The sequence below is a fragment of the Eutrigla gurnardus genome (genome assembly GCF_963514095.1).
Source record: "Eutrigla gurnardus genome assembly, chromosome: 22".
Lineage (NCBI taxonomy): Eukaryota > Metazoa > Chordata > Actinopteri > Perciformes > Triglidae > Eutrigla > Eutrigla gurnardus.
The window spans coordinates 8,720,618-8,735,488 of NC_139933.1; the positions used below are offsets into that span (position 1 = coordinate 8,720,618).

The 14,871-nt window shown below is 43.0% G+C and overlaps 1 protein-coding gene across 1 annotated transcript in view; it reads left to right on the plus strand.

The window, feature by feature from the left end:
• Nucleotides 1-14,871, plus strand: part of nrg3b (neuregulin 3b) — a 158,911-nt gene that overhangs the window by 124,219 nt on the left and 19,821 nt on the right. The window contains exon 3 of the mRNA XM_084002049.1: nt 9,920-9,993. Coding sequence (XP_083858175.1) covers nt 9,920-9,993 — 74 coding nt within the window. The remainder of the gene's footprint in view (nt 1-9,919; nt 9,994-14,871) is intronic.

Sequence of the window (14,871 nt, forward strand, 5' to 3'; positions counted from 1 at the left end):
TTATGCATCACAGAGCCGCGTGATCCCCCCGATACATGAGAACCAGAGGCAGATTTGTACTATGTAGGGCAAGATGAGAAGCGGGGGGGGGGAAATGGGCATAACTAATATCATTGATGTTTGTGGAGAAAAAAACCATAACATAATCCCGCGCGCATGATAGTAGTATTTACTTGCAGCTCTTGAGGGCATTGGAAGTGTCAGTGTTCTCCACCCATTTCTGATGAAAAATCATTGAGTGTGCCACTACGTCAGCCAATCACAGTGTTTACGCTATCGACTGCAAATGGGACTATTAGCGTGAATATATATCCAGCAGGAACGTTATGGTGGTATATGAGGTAGTTGAGATTATGATTCTTTTTTTTAATTTCTCATTAAAATGTTTACGTCTCCCGGGATCAGTTCATGCACTAAAGCGATTGTTTTATGCAATTGTACATTCACCACATTGTGATGTATAAGTTGTTTGGTAAATAGTGAGAAATGCCCACCGCAGCTTCTCATTTATCTTGTTTGCAAGTCTCAAATAGACCAAAGGTAAACTGTAAAATGACGAGCTGGAGGTTGTTGTTTTTGCTCCCGAGGAGATAATCACAGTGTTTCCAGAGATGTCGATACTTTGTGTCAAGTGTTAGTCAAGGGTACGTTTTTTATAAAAAAAAAAGCTCTCACTTTCCCCCCGACAGTCTCCCATCCTATAATCAGAGTATAATCATGTGTTAATAGTAGCATCTTCTCCTGTAAGACTCAATTGCTACAGCAAACCCTATAATATTCAAGAGACGTCTGCGTTTAACGCCAAACTTATTTACAAACCGAAGCATTTCTTGAAATATGGGGATATAGGTATTAATATGGGAGGCGGAGGTTGCATGAGTAAATAATGAGCACCATTTCATGCGTATACAAAGAACAAGTCGTTTACAAATTACATTTTTAAAATGATTTCAGGTATAAAAGCGATTGTCACATGCGGTTGGTTTTCCAGAAAGGTGATCCGCCCCCTTATGATTCTTTGAAACCATGTAAAGCAAATGCGTGTAAATTGTAAGCGAGTTCTCCTTCAGCTTGGTGGCACCTTTTAAATCCAGTCAAGATTTAAATGCAGTCGAGTCATGTTTCCTCCGTGTAACATCGGCGTGATCTGCATCACTCCGAGAGGATCACCCTTTACACGTGCAGGCAAGACGGCAACGCTACATAGATCTCCACTTACCGCCGTTTCCAGCGGGAGGTGAATTATTCAGGTCACTCTCGGCTCCGGCTGCGGTGACGTCGCCCGCGTCTACTGCGGTTCTCGGCGCTCAATTAACGCCGAGTCAGATAACAATTAAACTCAATCACTCGCACGTAATGACTCATGTCAGGACTGTATTTTCTATTTATTGTCGGGGTTCCAAACAACACTGATTGAACTTAATTACGTTTTCGTTGGCGCCAGTCCTGAAGGGCCACGGAGATGATATCAAAGAAGATAAGCTTTTCACACACCTCGTTGAGGGGCTCTTGTGTGTTTTGCTCTCTTGCCATCTTTCTTTATTACTGTTTAATACTGCATCGTAGTGGAGGCAGCCAACTGCATGTGTTGTCTGGCGAGGAGGAAGGAGGGGAAGGTCTAATGAATAATAAAAGTTATAGAAATGTCTCTGGTGATTCAGGAAGATATTTTGTTGATGACTCTCGTAAGCTTTAAGATCCTCCGGATGATCTCACTCCAAATACAGATGAGTTATCGCAGTTATCAAGCTTAGGAATGGTACAATACTCAAAAGAACAGTTCATATCAACTGTTAGCATTGCTTAAGTCATTGGGATAACACACAGAACTCGTATTGCTTTGATTAGAGTGAATTTAGCTTCTTGAAAGTACAGATCTAAGCCTGTACCTGCACTCGCTTCCTCCATTTCCAGTTAGCAGCGCCGTAGCGAACGGAGAGCCGAGTGGGATAGATCCGTCACAATCGGGTTTGAGGGAATGCTCCCTGGTGAAACCCACTTTATTGAAAAAAAATGCGTTTCTCTTATTTACATCCCAGCTTGTCTTCTTGTCTCTTTAGCGTGTCCATTGATTTATGTGAAATCGTACAAACCAAATATATAAAAACCACTTCTTCCCCAAACTTTCTCAAACAAATGTAGTTTCACCCTGCTATAAATGTTGTCATCGGTTAGAAGTTGTATATATTTATGGTAGCACCTGAAGATATTACTTACAGCCCAGGGGCATGACTCACATAAAATTGTTAACAAGGTGCAAATAACAACGCAGCTGCAGTTTCCAGCAGTGGAATGTGAGCGTATGGAGCCCCCCGAACAGGCCCTGCATTTATTGACGATGTTAAGCGAGTCACCAGATAACCATCACCACCACAGACGGAGCTGATGGATGATAAGGTTATCTCCCTGCGTGTGCCATGTTCGCCTCGCTCTGGATGTTTGCTTTTATTTACAGATACGAAACGCCTTTTATTTCAAACAGCAAAGACAATCTCCTCTCCTTTTGTTGTTTCCTTTCAGTCCTGTGTGGAAGAGCACTTTTAGTTGCATCGGTAGGTGGAACGCCAGTAGAGATTGATTTACAGGAGGTAATAGTGAACAATGCAGATGTCTCTCATTGCAGGGTCGGAAGTGCAAATCTTATGAATATTTAACCTATATGGACGCCTTGTAAAATTCATCCTTATTTTTCCAGAGTGTAGCTTAAAGTATTATCCCCTTCAAAACAGAATAGAATTTCCCAGTCTGCCAGTATATTTTTTGCCATTGTGCGCACACACACACACACACACACACACACACACACACACACACACACACATACATCCAGAGAGAGAAAGTGAAAAAGAAATCTCTGAAGATGAAGAGGAATACATCCCCTTCAGCAGCACTCTCTCTCTCTTTCTCTCTGTCTCTCTCTCTCTCTGTCCGTCTCACCCTCTTTTCTTTCCCCTCTGTTATCTCCAGTCCTTTGAAACAGCACCTGTTACAGACTCGCAGCTTGGGAGCACACCGTCATGATGTAGTGTGCACGGCGGCGTGATACCGCGCCAGCTCCCAGTGTCGCGTCGGGGGGGCCCCCGTTTTTACATCTTCATCCTCCAAGAGCTTAATGACTCGTGGGCAGGGGCCACGCCAGGCAACGCCGCTGTGTGCTGCTCTTTGGCGCCACGTGCCTATTAAAATATTTCATTTTGCTGCGTTAGTTCCGTTGCCATTTGATAGTGAGATTTTGAACGTTTTGTGTTGATGAATGAAACGGCTGCAGCCGCCTTGTTTACCGTCTTAGGTGATGAAAATGTAATGATCCACTGCCGCAAAATGGGGACAATATGGCAGCATTTATAGCAGCTCAAGAAGAATATATTGTGCAACAAAATGCATTGAGGATAAGACCCAAGAAGTAGTGAACTGTATCACCTTTATTCACACTTTATTTACTACTAGTGGCTCATTAGTCAGAATCCAAATGAAGCTCTAATTAAGTGTAGTCGTGTTAGCATGCACAATGTATGGATTCTAATCACATTGTTGAGTTATATATATCATACATTGTACGTTTCATGTCCCGAGCAAATGAAACAGCTTCATTAATGCGCTGTTTAGTCATCAAAGTAATTAAGTCTACCTACATTCATAATGCCAATGATTTAGCTGCCAATTATTTAAATGCTATGCAGTGTTTAAATCCATGCATTCTCAGTTCTTTTTTTCGTAGAAGGAGAAGTTGCCCAGTGGCAGCCAATCCTCCCAGCTTTACCTCTCTCTGGCCTCTTTAGGGCAAAGCGTTTCCAGCACGGACGCGTCCTGGCAGCCTCATATCACTCTTGTATGTAAACAGCTCACACACAGTAATAGACATCCATCAAATCCGCTCCAGGTATAAATCAGTCCGCCGTACCTTCCCCGCTGCACTGCTGCAAAAGACAGATAGAGATATGTATGGCTTATGCGATAAAGGCAGAAGGCAGTCTTTATTGGAGGCATTTTTTTTGGTCTCGTATCGCGTGTGTTGTTGTTTTTCCTACCGCCGAACAATCCCGGGCCGATTGCAGCCAACTCATAGCCTATTCTTCCTCGTGCCCCATCAATAACAATGAGAGAAGTGTCAGCCGCTGATTAGGCTTTGATATTGAGAGTGAGGCAGAGATGGCGGTGTGTGATTTGAATGCATGTGTGCGCGTGTGCAATGGGCGCGATATGTTTATGTGCACATTTCTTATTATAAAAGAAATTAGATCACTGGAGCTCTACTTTTCTTTTTTTCTTTTTTTTGCTGCTGCTGCTGCTCATAAAAAATGGATTTTAGTTAGTCATCCCGACCTTCCCAGTGGTAAAAATTAGGCTGCGGTGGAAAGTGAATGCGGCTTAAATCAACTGTGTGCCCTCAGCTTCCTCCAATGCTGTGTTTTTACACTTGATATAATAGGTTGGTATCGGGGAACTTCAGCAGGTGCTATATCTCAAAAAAGAATTAGCATATTAAAATACCACGGTATTCACCATCCCCCCGCGCCGTGAATGGACCATAAATGATTTATTTCAATATTTAGCAATTAACATGATGCCATATTGCATCTGTGCTGCCATGCATATGCAAATCGTGATTTTTATGATGCAGGACTTGTAGGTCAATTTATGGAAATTAGGGGGTAACGCCCAATTCAGTGATACTTAACAACGTCCACTGCAACAGTTGGTGTGCAATATGAGATGTGGCAGTGAGTCAAAAGACTCGGTGCTGCCAAATAATGATTGTCTTTGATAGTGAGACTGAAGAAAGTCATTTCCAAGAAGTCAGGTAATTATGGGGAAATGGATTTTGTCCGACATGATCTATTCCAAATGATTTGATACTTTCTGATTATTCCCAACCATCATGTGTGGCTTAAAAAGCATGCACGGCCTCGTCTCCTTAGGTTTAGTAGTATTTCTAAGTCATGAGTCACAAGTTATTCATTTCATTTTGGCCAACGGAGCTGACAAGCTGATGATGGCGATGCCGTGCAGCGTCCAGCTTTAGTCATAAAGCCCAGTCACAGAGGGCCAGATATGTGGCGACATGCTGTTAGAAGGCTTTTGGTTTCGGGAGCGAGGCTGTGACCGGATGTAGCCTCTTTTTAAAAGTGCCATAACCATAATGTTGAACGCCAAACACGCCTGATGGTAGATGGAAATGTCTACACGCCTCCTCAGAAAGCCATTCGCCTTCATTCAGAAGAATTGATTTCAACTACAGCTCAGAATATAGACACCATGAAATACAACAATTGGCTGTTTTTATTGATTTCATAAAAAAGATGGATAAAGCTACATATACACACACCTAATTGTGTGTTTTAATGGAATATTTGTGCATTTCAGAGTCACGTTGGAATAGTAATAGTAAAAAAAAAGTGAATCAACTGAAGGAAAGCTGAATTTCTGAGGTCAAGAAGAAACTTTGAACCTCAGCTTTGAAGCCAGAATGGATAAGTCCTCTGGGAAATAGGCCTATCTGCTTTCTTGCCAAAAGTTAGATGAGAAGATTGATACCACTCCAACGTCTGTACAGTAAATATGAAGCTTCTGCCAGGAGCTTATCTTAGCTTAGCATAAAGATTTGATACATGTGGAAGCAGCTTGCCTGACTCCGGCCAAAGGTAACACACTCTGCCTGAGAGCACCTCGAAAGTTCACGAACACATCAAACACATTATTATATATATGGAGCAGAATTGCCCATAGCTTTGCAGCTGGTTGTCGACAGATGCTGGTAAAATTAAGGGAAAACCATCAGATATTTTGCATCCCTAAAGTAACTTACAAGCCATAATGTAGTCCATCACGTACTGGAGTTTGTCTTATTTTTAAATATAGGACATATGGCAGCTAATATGCATGGGCGTTGGGGATTAAATGAGAAAGTTTTGGTTGGCACAGTCACATTCCCATCCCTTCTCCCCTCCTTGAACCCCCCCCCCCCCCCCTGCACTCGAGCTCGATTTTTCCTCACGCTAATTAACAGGCAGGGCGGTGATTAGTTAGGAGGCAGCGCTCCCCACCCCTCCGTCATCCTCCAGACTCAGAGGTGTGTTTCCTCCGTGACGACTTGAACATGTGTAAAATGCAGCTGGGTAGTCAGAGACAGCTCTGGAGCAGTTGAAGGGGGGGGATGGAGAGCTCTGGAGAGCGTGATCACATGTGTCCCGCACACGCATCTGGGTTCTCTTTCAGATATTCCCCCCCTTTTTGAAACACACTGAAGCGCAAACATATAAATACAAGCCCCCTCCCTCATTTCCCCCACTGGTAGACACACACCGAAACACACACTCAAAGCGCGTCATTATCTCACATTGTTTATCATCCGTTCGACGCCGTGCTTCACACAAACACATTCACAAAGCAGTGTTTGCATCTCGCCGAGGGATGGCAGACCTTGTTTCACAGCGCTACAAAGATGGTTGGAGGGGAGGGATGGAGACGTAGACAAACAGGGAAAAAAGGAGCCCAGACATAAACAGATAGTCAGGCAGACATTCTGCCTTTGGGTTCGTGATGCGGAATACTAAAAAGGTGTCTCGGCTCACACCCGGAGATAGAAGGTGGTGTAGGGCAGAGCCAAGCAGTGGCAGGGGAGGGACGAGTTACCCTTGAAATCTGAGTGGTCGCCTTTGATTCCTCCCTGGATTTTTACGGTGTACAATTGGCTGTTTGACTCTCATTGGCACTCTGACCAAAAAATAAAAGAGTTTTTAACAAAGGCGTGCCCAAAGCTTCTATCTGGCTGGGAGCAGCAAGGTTCCCTGTTTCCTGTGATACGTATTTTGACAATTTTTCCAAGCTTGACATTGGACGTCAGATGAATATACGCGTCACATACTCCAGCTTCTCCCGGGATCCCTCTCTCCTTTTCTGAAATCGCACTGTGCCCTTGTATTAATTACTCCCATACAAAAGCAGTTTTAATTTGGTAATTAATCTGATATTTTCGCATTAGTCATTCGGATCGGCGCGTTCCGCATCGCATGGCGTGTTCTTTTGCATATTCCATTTCACTGTGAAATGTGTGGTCTGATTTAATGGTGTATCTCCATGGTAATGAATGATGATTCTTCTTTTTTTTAAATGGTTATTCAGAATCTTATTTTTTTCTGAGACGGTTTATTTCAGATCACCCTAAATCATGTTGGCTTTCGCCTGTTTGTTTGTTTTTTTTCTTGTAAGATGGAGACGGAGTGTATTATGAACAATGACTGGACATTTTTATGATGCACATGACAATAACATCATATGATTTTGCCAACAACAAATTTGTTTGATCATCATATCTGTATCATATCCCGAAACATCTCCAGGAATAATAGTCGGGCCGAGATGTCATATGATCGGTTGGTATCACCGTCCTATTAGTGGCTCTGCTCTGGACAACAGAGCGACATAATCTCATTCATGTGTTTGTTTGTGTGTGAAAGACTGTCTGTGGGAGACAATGACGGGCCAGAATCAACTTCTTTATCCCCTCCTTTGCTCGCCTGAGCGGATAACTAGAGAGCTTTTATTTTGCTTATTACTTTGGAAAATTAAATGAATTTGATTTTTTTATTTTTCACACGTCGGTTGAACGGTAATGAGTCACACTATTTAAAGGTGCAGTTAGAGAGTTTACTGCCACATAACACCAAATGACTGTTTCAACGATCACGCCCCACAGCTTGACAGCAGTACTGATCGCTATGAACGCTGCTGAGATTTTAAAAACCCTTTTCATATTCACTTTTAGACATGCAGATGATTTAAAATGGTTTGTGCCTCTTTCAAAGAAGGTTATAATCAGTAATTTCGTTTTAATATAGAGTGAAATTAAAGGCTACAAGTGATGGGATCGTTTGTAGAAAACCACTGTACCGTTCCTATTGGCTGTACGCAGAATTACTGCGTCTTTTAACTCATTATTTTTTGTTTTCTGGCACGCGACTTTATTGTTTTGGTTCACTCTCCACTCTTTCCAGCAGCAGCAGACGTCTGTTTTCGGTAGAAAAGCACTGAAAACCCACAATTACCTCGACAGCATCAAATACACACTAGCTGGTGAACATAGTGGAGCATTTAACAGTTAAACAACCAGATATTTTTGGTTCGTGGAGTGTGAAAAAGAAAGAAGCTAAAATTAGAGTGAATATCAGACTCCACCAAATGAATGCTAATGTTGCCCTGAGTCTGCTGGATTTGTAAATGTGCTAAAAAGGATTCGCCATCATTTCCACTTCCTCCACGTGATCAAAGATCCAGCACATGCAGGTTAAAAGCTTCATGGAGAATCCAGGTCGGAGATGAAATTGCATTTTAGTACCAAAAACAAGTTCCAAAAAAAATCCCACCTAATCTCCATGACACTCAACCTACCGTGGCAGGAGCCGTGAAATCCCCAAACAGGCACAAACTGCAAAATATGGCCTCTCAGTGAAAATGCAGGTGAATTTGTCATCACTCTCAACTTTGAGCCGCCGTGAAATACGAGGACCATATACTGTATCCTATTCATTTTTTCCAATTGTGCGGTATGAGAAACACATATTGAGCCGGGGCACGCCGCTACAAATGGGAGCTGAAACTGCAGCTTGAGCTGTAAAAACAAAGAAAGATGACAAGTCTAACAGTTCTCACTCTCATCCCGGGCTCAACAGACACCCTTTGATCTCCGCCGCCTGCTCGGTTGGTTTTACATAGCTCAGTCGCCGGCGGCGTTATTGTTGTTTTTTCATTTCTCTTTGCGTTTATCAGACGGAGCCGGGGCTAAGTGGAATCGAATGGTCCACTTCTGCCTGTCACTCATCCCATATACACCGCATGTGAGATAGGTGACACCGGCGGAGATGCCGTTGACAGATATTGACAAATAACGCTTGAGCGCCAAATCCCCGCAGTTTACCTACAATATGTCATCGACCAACGGGATGGGGGAAACGGAGACAACTCTGACATATCGCTCCCTCAAGTACAAGTTTATGTTGAAACAGACACATCAAAGCAAATCCCCCAATTGTCTCCCCTAAGCCGTGAAAGAGCAGAGGGATGGATCATCCCACTGAATGTGCTCACAGTGTGGCCACTACTGAAGATAGGAATAAAAAATGCCTAAGTCCTCTTTGAGACAAAAACTATTGAGGATTGTGCCAAACTAAGGCTGAGTGCAGAGGAACAACTCCAAACTTTATATTCCTGACCTGATTTGTTGTGTAACTTTAAAAGTGGGGGGAAAAAGGACGTTTTATTCTGACAGTATGTTTTTCAAGTCGTTTGTTTTATTAATTTAATCAAGTTATTGGCTCAGGATTGGTTAAGAAAAATCCCAGATCATTATAAAGAATTATACATGTATAATAGCATAAAACACACGCGGCCAAACTTCAAATGTCATAATATCGCCGGATATATTCATGACAGTTGCCGAGGGATCTGCAGGCGTCAACAGTGTATGATGAAGCCAAATATCTGGACTCTGCCAGGACGTTGTCTGTGCGAGCGTTCCAACTATGGCAGCTTCCCTTCCACTGTAGATCTCGAGTCTTCCGCATCCCGCCAAGTACTCTCCACAGCAGTACCCGGTTCCCTCCACTGGGACCTGGCATTCCTGTCACTCATGTGCTATCAGTGAGGCTGCAGACGCCGCTTAGGCCTGCCCAACTATCTTCCCCTCCTTTTCTTTCTCCTTCTTCTCAACCCGCCCCTCTCCGCAAGCTTCTGTGTATCTCCCTCCGCCAACCTCAGTCCTTGTGAGCGCTCCACTTCTCTCTCACGTCCGCGAAGTCGTCTTTCCAGGTTCCCTCTCCCCAACTTCCCTTATCTGAACGTCTTCGGCTGATACTTCATGCTGTACTCTTTTTGCTTGGTTTGTCTTCCTTCTAATCTTGTTCTCTTTCTCTCTCTCCTGCAGGTGTAAGGAGGGCTACCACGGACTACGCTGTGACCAGTTTGTACCCAAGACCGATGCTATCTTATCAGACCCAAGTACGCTCTGCTTCCTTTTTTCCCCTTATCTTACAATATCGTGTATTGATGTGCGACATGAAGACAAATTCAAACGTGGTACATGCCCGTTAGCGACTCTCTGACTGTATCAAACAAGATAAATATAAATCAAGCGGAGATCGGCCCAACATTAACTCTTGCAGCACAGGATTGTGCTGAGACTTTATAAAGAGGCTGCCGTAGCAACCGCTGTCACATGTCACTTCCCATCTCTCTCTCCTTCTCTCTCTCTAACCAACAACACTTTAAAAACACAAAGGACACAATTATATTTTTTAATTTATGATTTTATGATCCACACAAAAAAAGTATCACTTATTCATTTTCTTTTGGCTTGTGCATTGGTGATGTATAACGCTTTAAGTCTCTAACTTAATATGAGTTCCAGATAACACTAAATGAATGCTAATGTATAGAGTTAGTACTGCGTTACAGTATTTAATTCATAAACATAATTCATAAGATGTTTCAGTCGCTGCATCCCCTGCTTGAGGCTCAATATTTCCATTTTCGTTCATAATACATTGATCAATAGTGTCGTAACGTGGAGATAACCATTTGAATCGGAGTTTGGAAATCATTAGAGCAATAAAAATCATGATTTAGTTACTGCTAGACACAGTCATAATGCGTATCATGAGACTGCGTTTCTTTATTGGCCTACATAGGAACAGCACTACCATGAAGATATTAGAATTAAACCGTGGGCATAAAAAACCTCCTGTATCTTTTATTACAGTCTTTAATCTTGCTTTTCCTTTAGTCGAGCTAAAAGGCAGGAAAGTCTTCGGTTTCCTATTTCTTCATGAAAAACAATTCCCCGGGAGTCTTTGAATCCCCGTGACAGCTGTGTCGTGTAGTTAAAAAAAATCACGCCGGAGTCAGAGGTACGAGGAAGAGAAATTGGAGGCCCAGAGCCTTTCACAGGAGACCACGGCTTAACAAATTCACACTGTTCCACGGAGTGACTTGGCTCTTCTGCACCAAGAGTCAGAGAGGAAACTTAACTCCTATTGCCTCCTGTTTGATGCCATAAGGCCCACTGAGAGTCCATTAACGGGGTCACAAGCCAGTGTCACAAAGCATGTATCTTTCTCCCCCGTGGCAGCCTGTTTTCACAGTGGAATTTATTTTATCTTCTACAGTCAGACATCTATTTCCCTGTGTGTCCACTTCAGGAGGTTTTATGGTGCTCTGGAGCTGTAGCGTATTGTTTTGCACAATGATGGACGCCAGAAGAAACAAATGCAGCAGATAACAACGCGTTTATACAGTGGCGTTTATTAAAAATGTATAAGACGATTGGCCCCAGAAGGCAACTCACAAAAGACTTTGGTTGATGTGTTTTATGCAGAATTTTTGAAGACTCTGCAGGAAAAACACTGTATATACATTTGTTATGATATACAGATGTAGAAACTATATTCCCTGCGATATATGGGCTTACTGGAAGTACTTTTAGCACAACTCAAATCTTGGGCAAATAAATCTATTTCAAAATATAGCAGGGTGGAAGCAGAATATTAAAGTGGATGGATTTTGCCAATGGATTAAATGTAGAAAGATGGCTAAAAAACGACAGCGTTACAGGGACATGCATCTTTTACAGTTGCTGACGATAAGCCTATGAAACAGTGTGATCAGCGTGTGGGAAAATACAATAAGAGGAGGAATCTCCAAGACAACGGCATTAAGGCCTACGCTCCAAAGCTATGTTTGCACTCTTGCTGCTGCTCAGGTTATTTGTAGTTTACAGCAGTGATTCCCAACCTTATGTACCTTAAAACAAAGTTAGATCTAGTAGCTTGTGCACATACAGTTAGGCATCTGGACTCCCATAGCAACCCACAACGTGTAGAATAAGACAACCGCATGCACGCTCAACATGCACAACGATGTGCATGTACTTATTATTTACCTATGTGCATTTATTTATTTAGTTATGGGGGAATAAAAATGTGTTCAAATAAATGGAATCATATTTCCACATGTCACAGTTATTACCAACAGTACACACTATATTCCATGAATATTTTGAGAGAGAGAAATATACAACTTGCTTGGCTGCTACAGGTAGGTACAGTATCTGCTGTATGCATCATTAAATTAGGCTCTATGTTCAGCTCTTGGCCTAGAATCATCCCCATCCACCCCCCGCTGTATACACTTCAGTAGGAATTGTGTGTCATGAACTGATCCCCAACATCTTACATCGGGGGGGAAAAATGATGATACAAAACAAATTGGTCTTGTGCTTCAGCCACGATCGGCCAGCTTCCATCAGAGATAAGTGTGTCCTGGAAGATTTGAGAGGAGGAATGGAGCCTATTTTAAACTCTGTTGATACAAAGTCATCTCAAATTTTCCCAGATTACCAAGGGTTTTGAGGATTATCCTGCTTTCAAAAGCCAAATCATAAAATAACATGCACGCATACATGCACACACTACCAGCAGCTACAAGTGGGAGGAGTCTCTGTGTATGTGGGTGAGCATGGTGGGGGGTTTTTTTCACACGCAGGTTTGGGTTCAAAGTTAAGTTTTGATTTAATTCTACACCTTCATCGTTAGACACAAATCACACACTGGGGAGAGAAAAAGACCCTCTGTAACAAATCATCATCGCCTCTCAGCTTTGGAAATGAGGTGAGGAGAAGGTGCTGTGGTCTTAGATTGTGGACCACAGGAGGGGAGCAGTGCAGGCTTTAATTGGAAACATGGGAGTGTAGGAAGAGCAATTCAGCCTTCATCAGGTAAAAAAAATCGGGACGAGTCCCTCCCTTAACTGTGAGAGAGTTTGGGGTATGATGGCTTAGTTGGGCCTTTGAGACAACAGAGGTTAAGTGTTTCCTGGAAGATTGAAGAGAAGGGGAAGGGAGGTGAGCCGGCTTTTGGTTTTAACCAGCTGATTTACAAAGAGGGGGAAGGCAAGCCTCTAATTTGAACTATTTATCGCCAGTAGATATTCAGTCTGGAGTAAGTAGCTGCACAGGATATTGAGTTCAATAACACACACAGACACATTGGCTCCCCGGGTTCCCCGCTCACCCAAACGAAGGAGGGGATTAAGGATTTGATTCACTCCTGCCATTGTCTCTCCCACTCGCCAGATTTTCTTCCCCGTAATCGGGCCAACAGCATCTGACATGATGCACAGGTATCCTCCGAGCTCGCGCTGGGCTCTCACAAGACGGCGTAAGTGATTCCCAGAGGAGCTTTGAGTTGCCAGTGCAACGGATTGGGATCCTGCACATGTTATGATTGGTGGATGTCTCCAGAAGAGGCGATGCCAGAGCAAAGGGATGTGTATCAGTGTTGTAATGACATCATCTGCGCAGGCTGTGACAGTCTGGACGATTTAGAGGGGGGGGGGGAGTGTCGGCTGTTGCCATGGGCGATCACAGAGAAAGGCTGGAATGGATAATACAGATCGGGCGACATCAGTGTGATACTGCATTCACCTCTTTGGCCTTGCCAAGTATTTGTTCTGCAGTGACAGTAAGCACAAACAAAAGTGTGGACCATGTGTACTCACACAGTCTCTGGAATGGACTGTTTTCATCATTAGTTTGAAACTATAAATCAATAGGAGGATATAACAATCCTCAAGGCTGCAAGAGATGATGTGAAAATGATGACCTGACATTGAGTTCAGTAAAAAAAAATGCGATGACACTATACTTCATATCTAAACACAAATTAATTTCTTAATGGATTGATTCATTTGGGGATTTCCGACCTGCTTTTTTCAGGCTTTGTTTCTCATCTCTCTCCTGTTATTACTGGAATCGTGGAAATCCCCTCGCCTCATTAAGAGTCTGTCAGGCAGTCCTAGTGAGTAAATACTTGGCTTTCTGTTTAATACAAAGGGTCTAAATGCTCCGTGAAACTTTCCCTAAACGTCCCAAGTTTGCTATCTGTATTTCAAATTTGATCATTCACATAAAAAAAAGGGCAATTTCCTCAAATCACATTCCTTAATAGAGCGATAAGATAACCTTGTGCAATTATTATAAATCCATTCATCCAATTGTTCATCTTTTATGTGAAACCCATTCCAGATATCTGGGGTGTTTCTATTTCCCCCTCATACTCACACAGCAATGACATATTTTCCCAAGGTACTATCAAAATGCATCCTAGAACAGATGTTTTCTCTCTCTCTCTGTGTGTGTCAGCCTTTTTTTGGGGGGTTGAGAGTGCCCACTACTTAATCTGTCAGGAGCTTGGCAAGCCACATTCTATTTAAAACTCAGACCACCTCTGTCAGAAAAGCAATTACTAGTGAGGGTTTCATTTTAATTTAAATGAGATTACATTACAGTGACATGAAAAAGGGCCACTGTCAGGATGGAAGGAACACGAGTGCTCCTTTTTATCTGTTTCCTCAGCACTGGGATTGGGAGGGGGAAGACTTAACTGCATGGAGAAAAGCTGTGTGTGTGCGTGCAAGAGACATACAGACCAGAGTGCAATGTACTGTACGCCTACGGGTGTGCGTGCATGCAAACGTGTGTGTCCAGCCTCAAAGTGACCAGCGTGTGAATATTGAAAAAGCTATGCTTGGAGACAGGGGAGAACAATTACTGCACTGCCTCAGGCACGAATCAATACATAAGCCCCGTGCAACGCGACGTCGCTGACGTAAAGCTATATGATATGTTATTTTCCTAACCTCTATTTTCATGATCCGTCCTCTAATCCTCTCAGCCTCCGTATCTTTGTTGTTTTCTTCCTTCGTTCAAAGCCACTGTGGTTACTCTGTGAATTCAGAGCGAGTCTCGGGCGAAGCGTACCCGAGCATCTGGGGCCGGCTCGCTCATTACCCGCCGCACAAGGGAGAGCCGTGTCAGAAAAA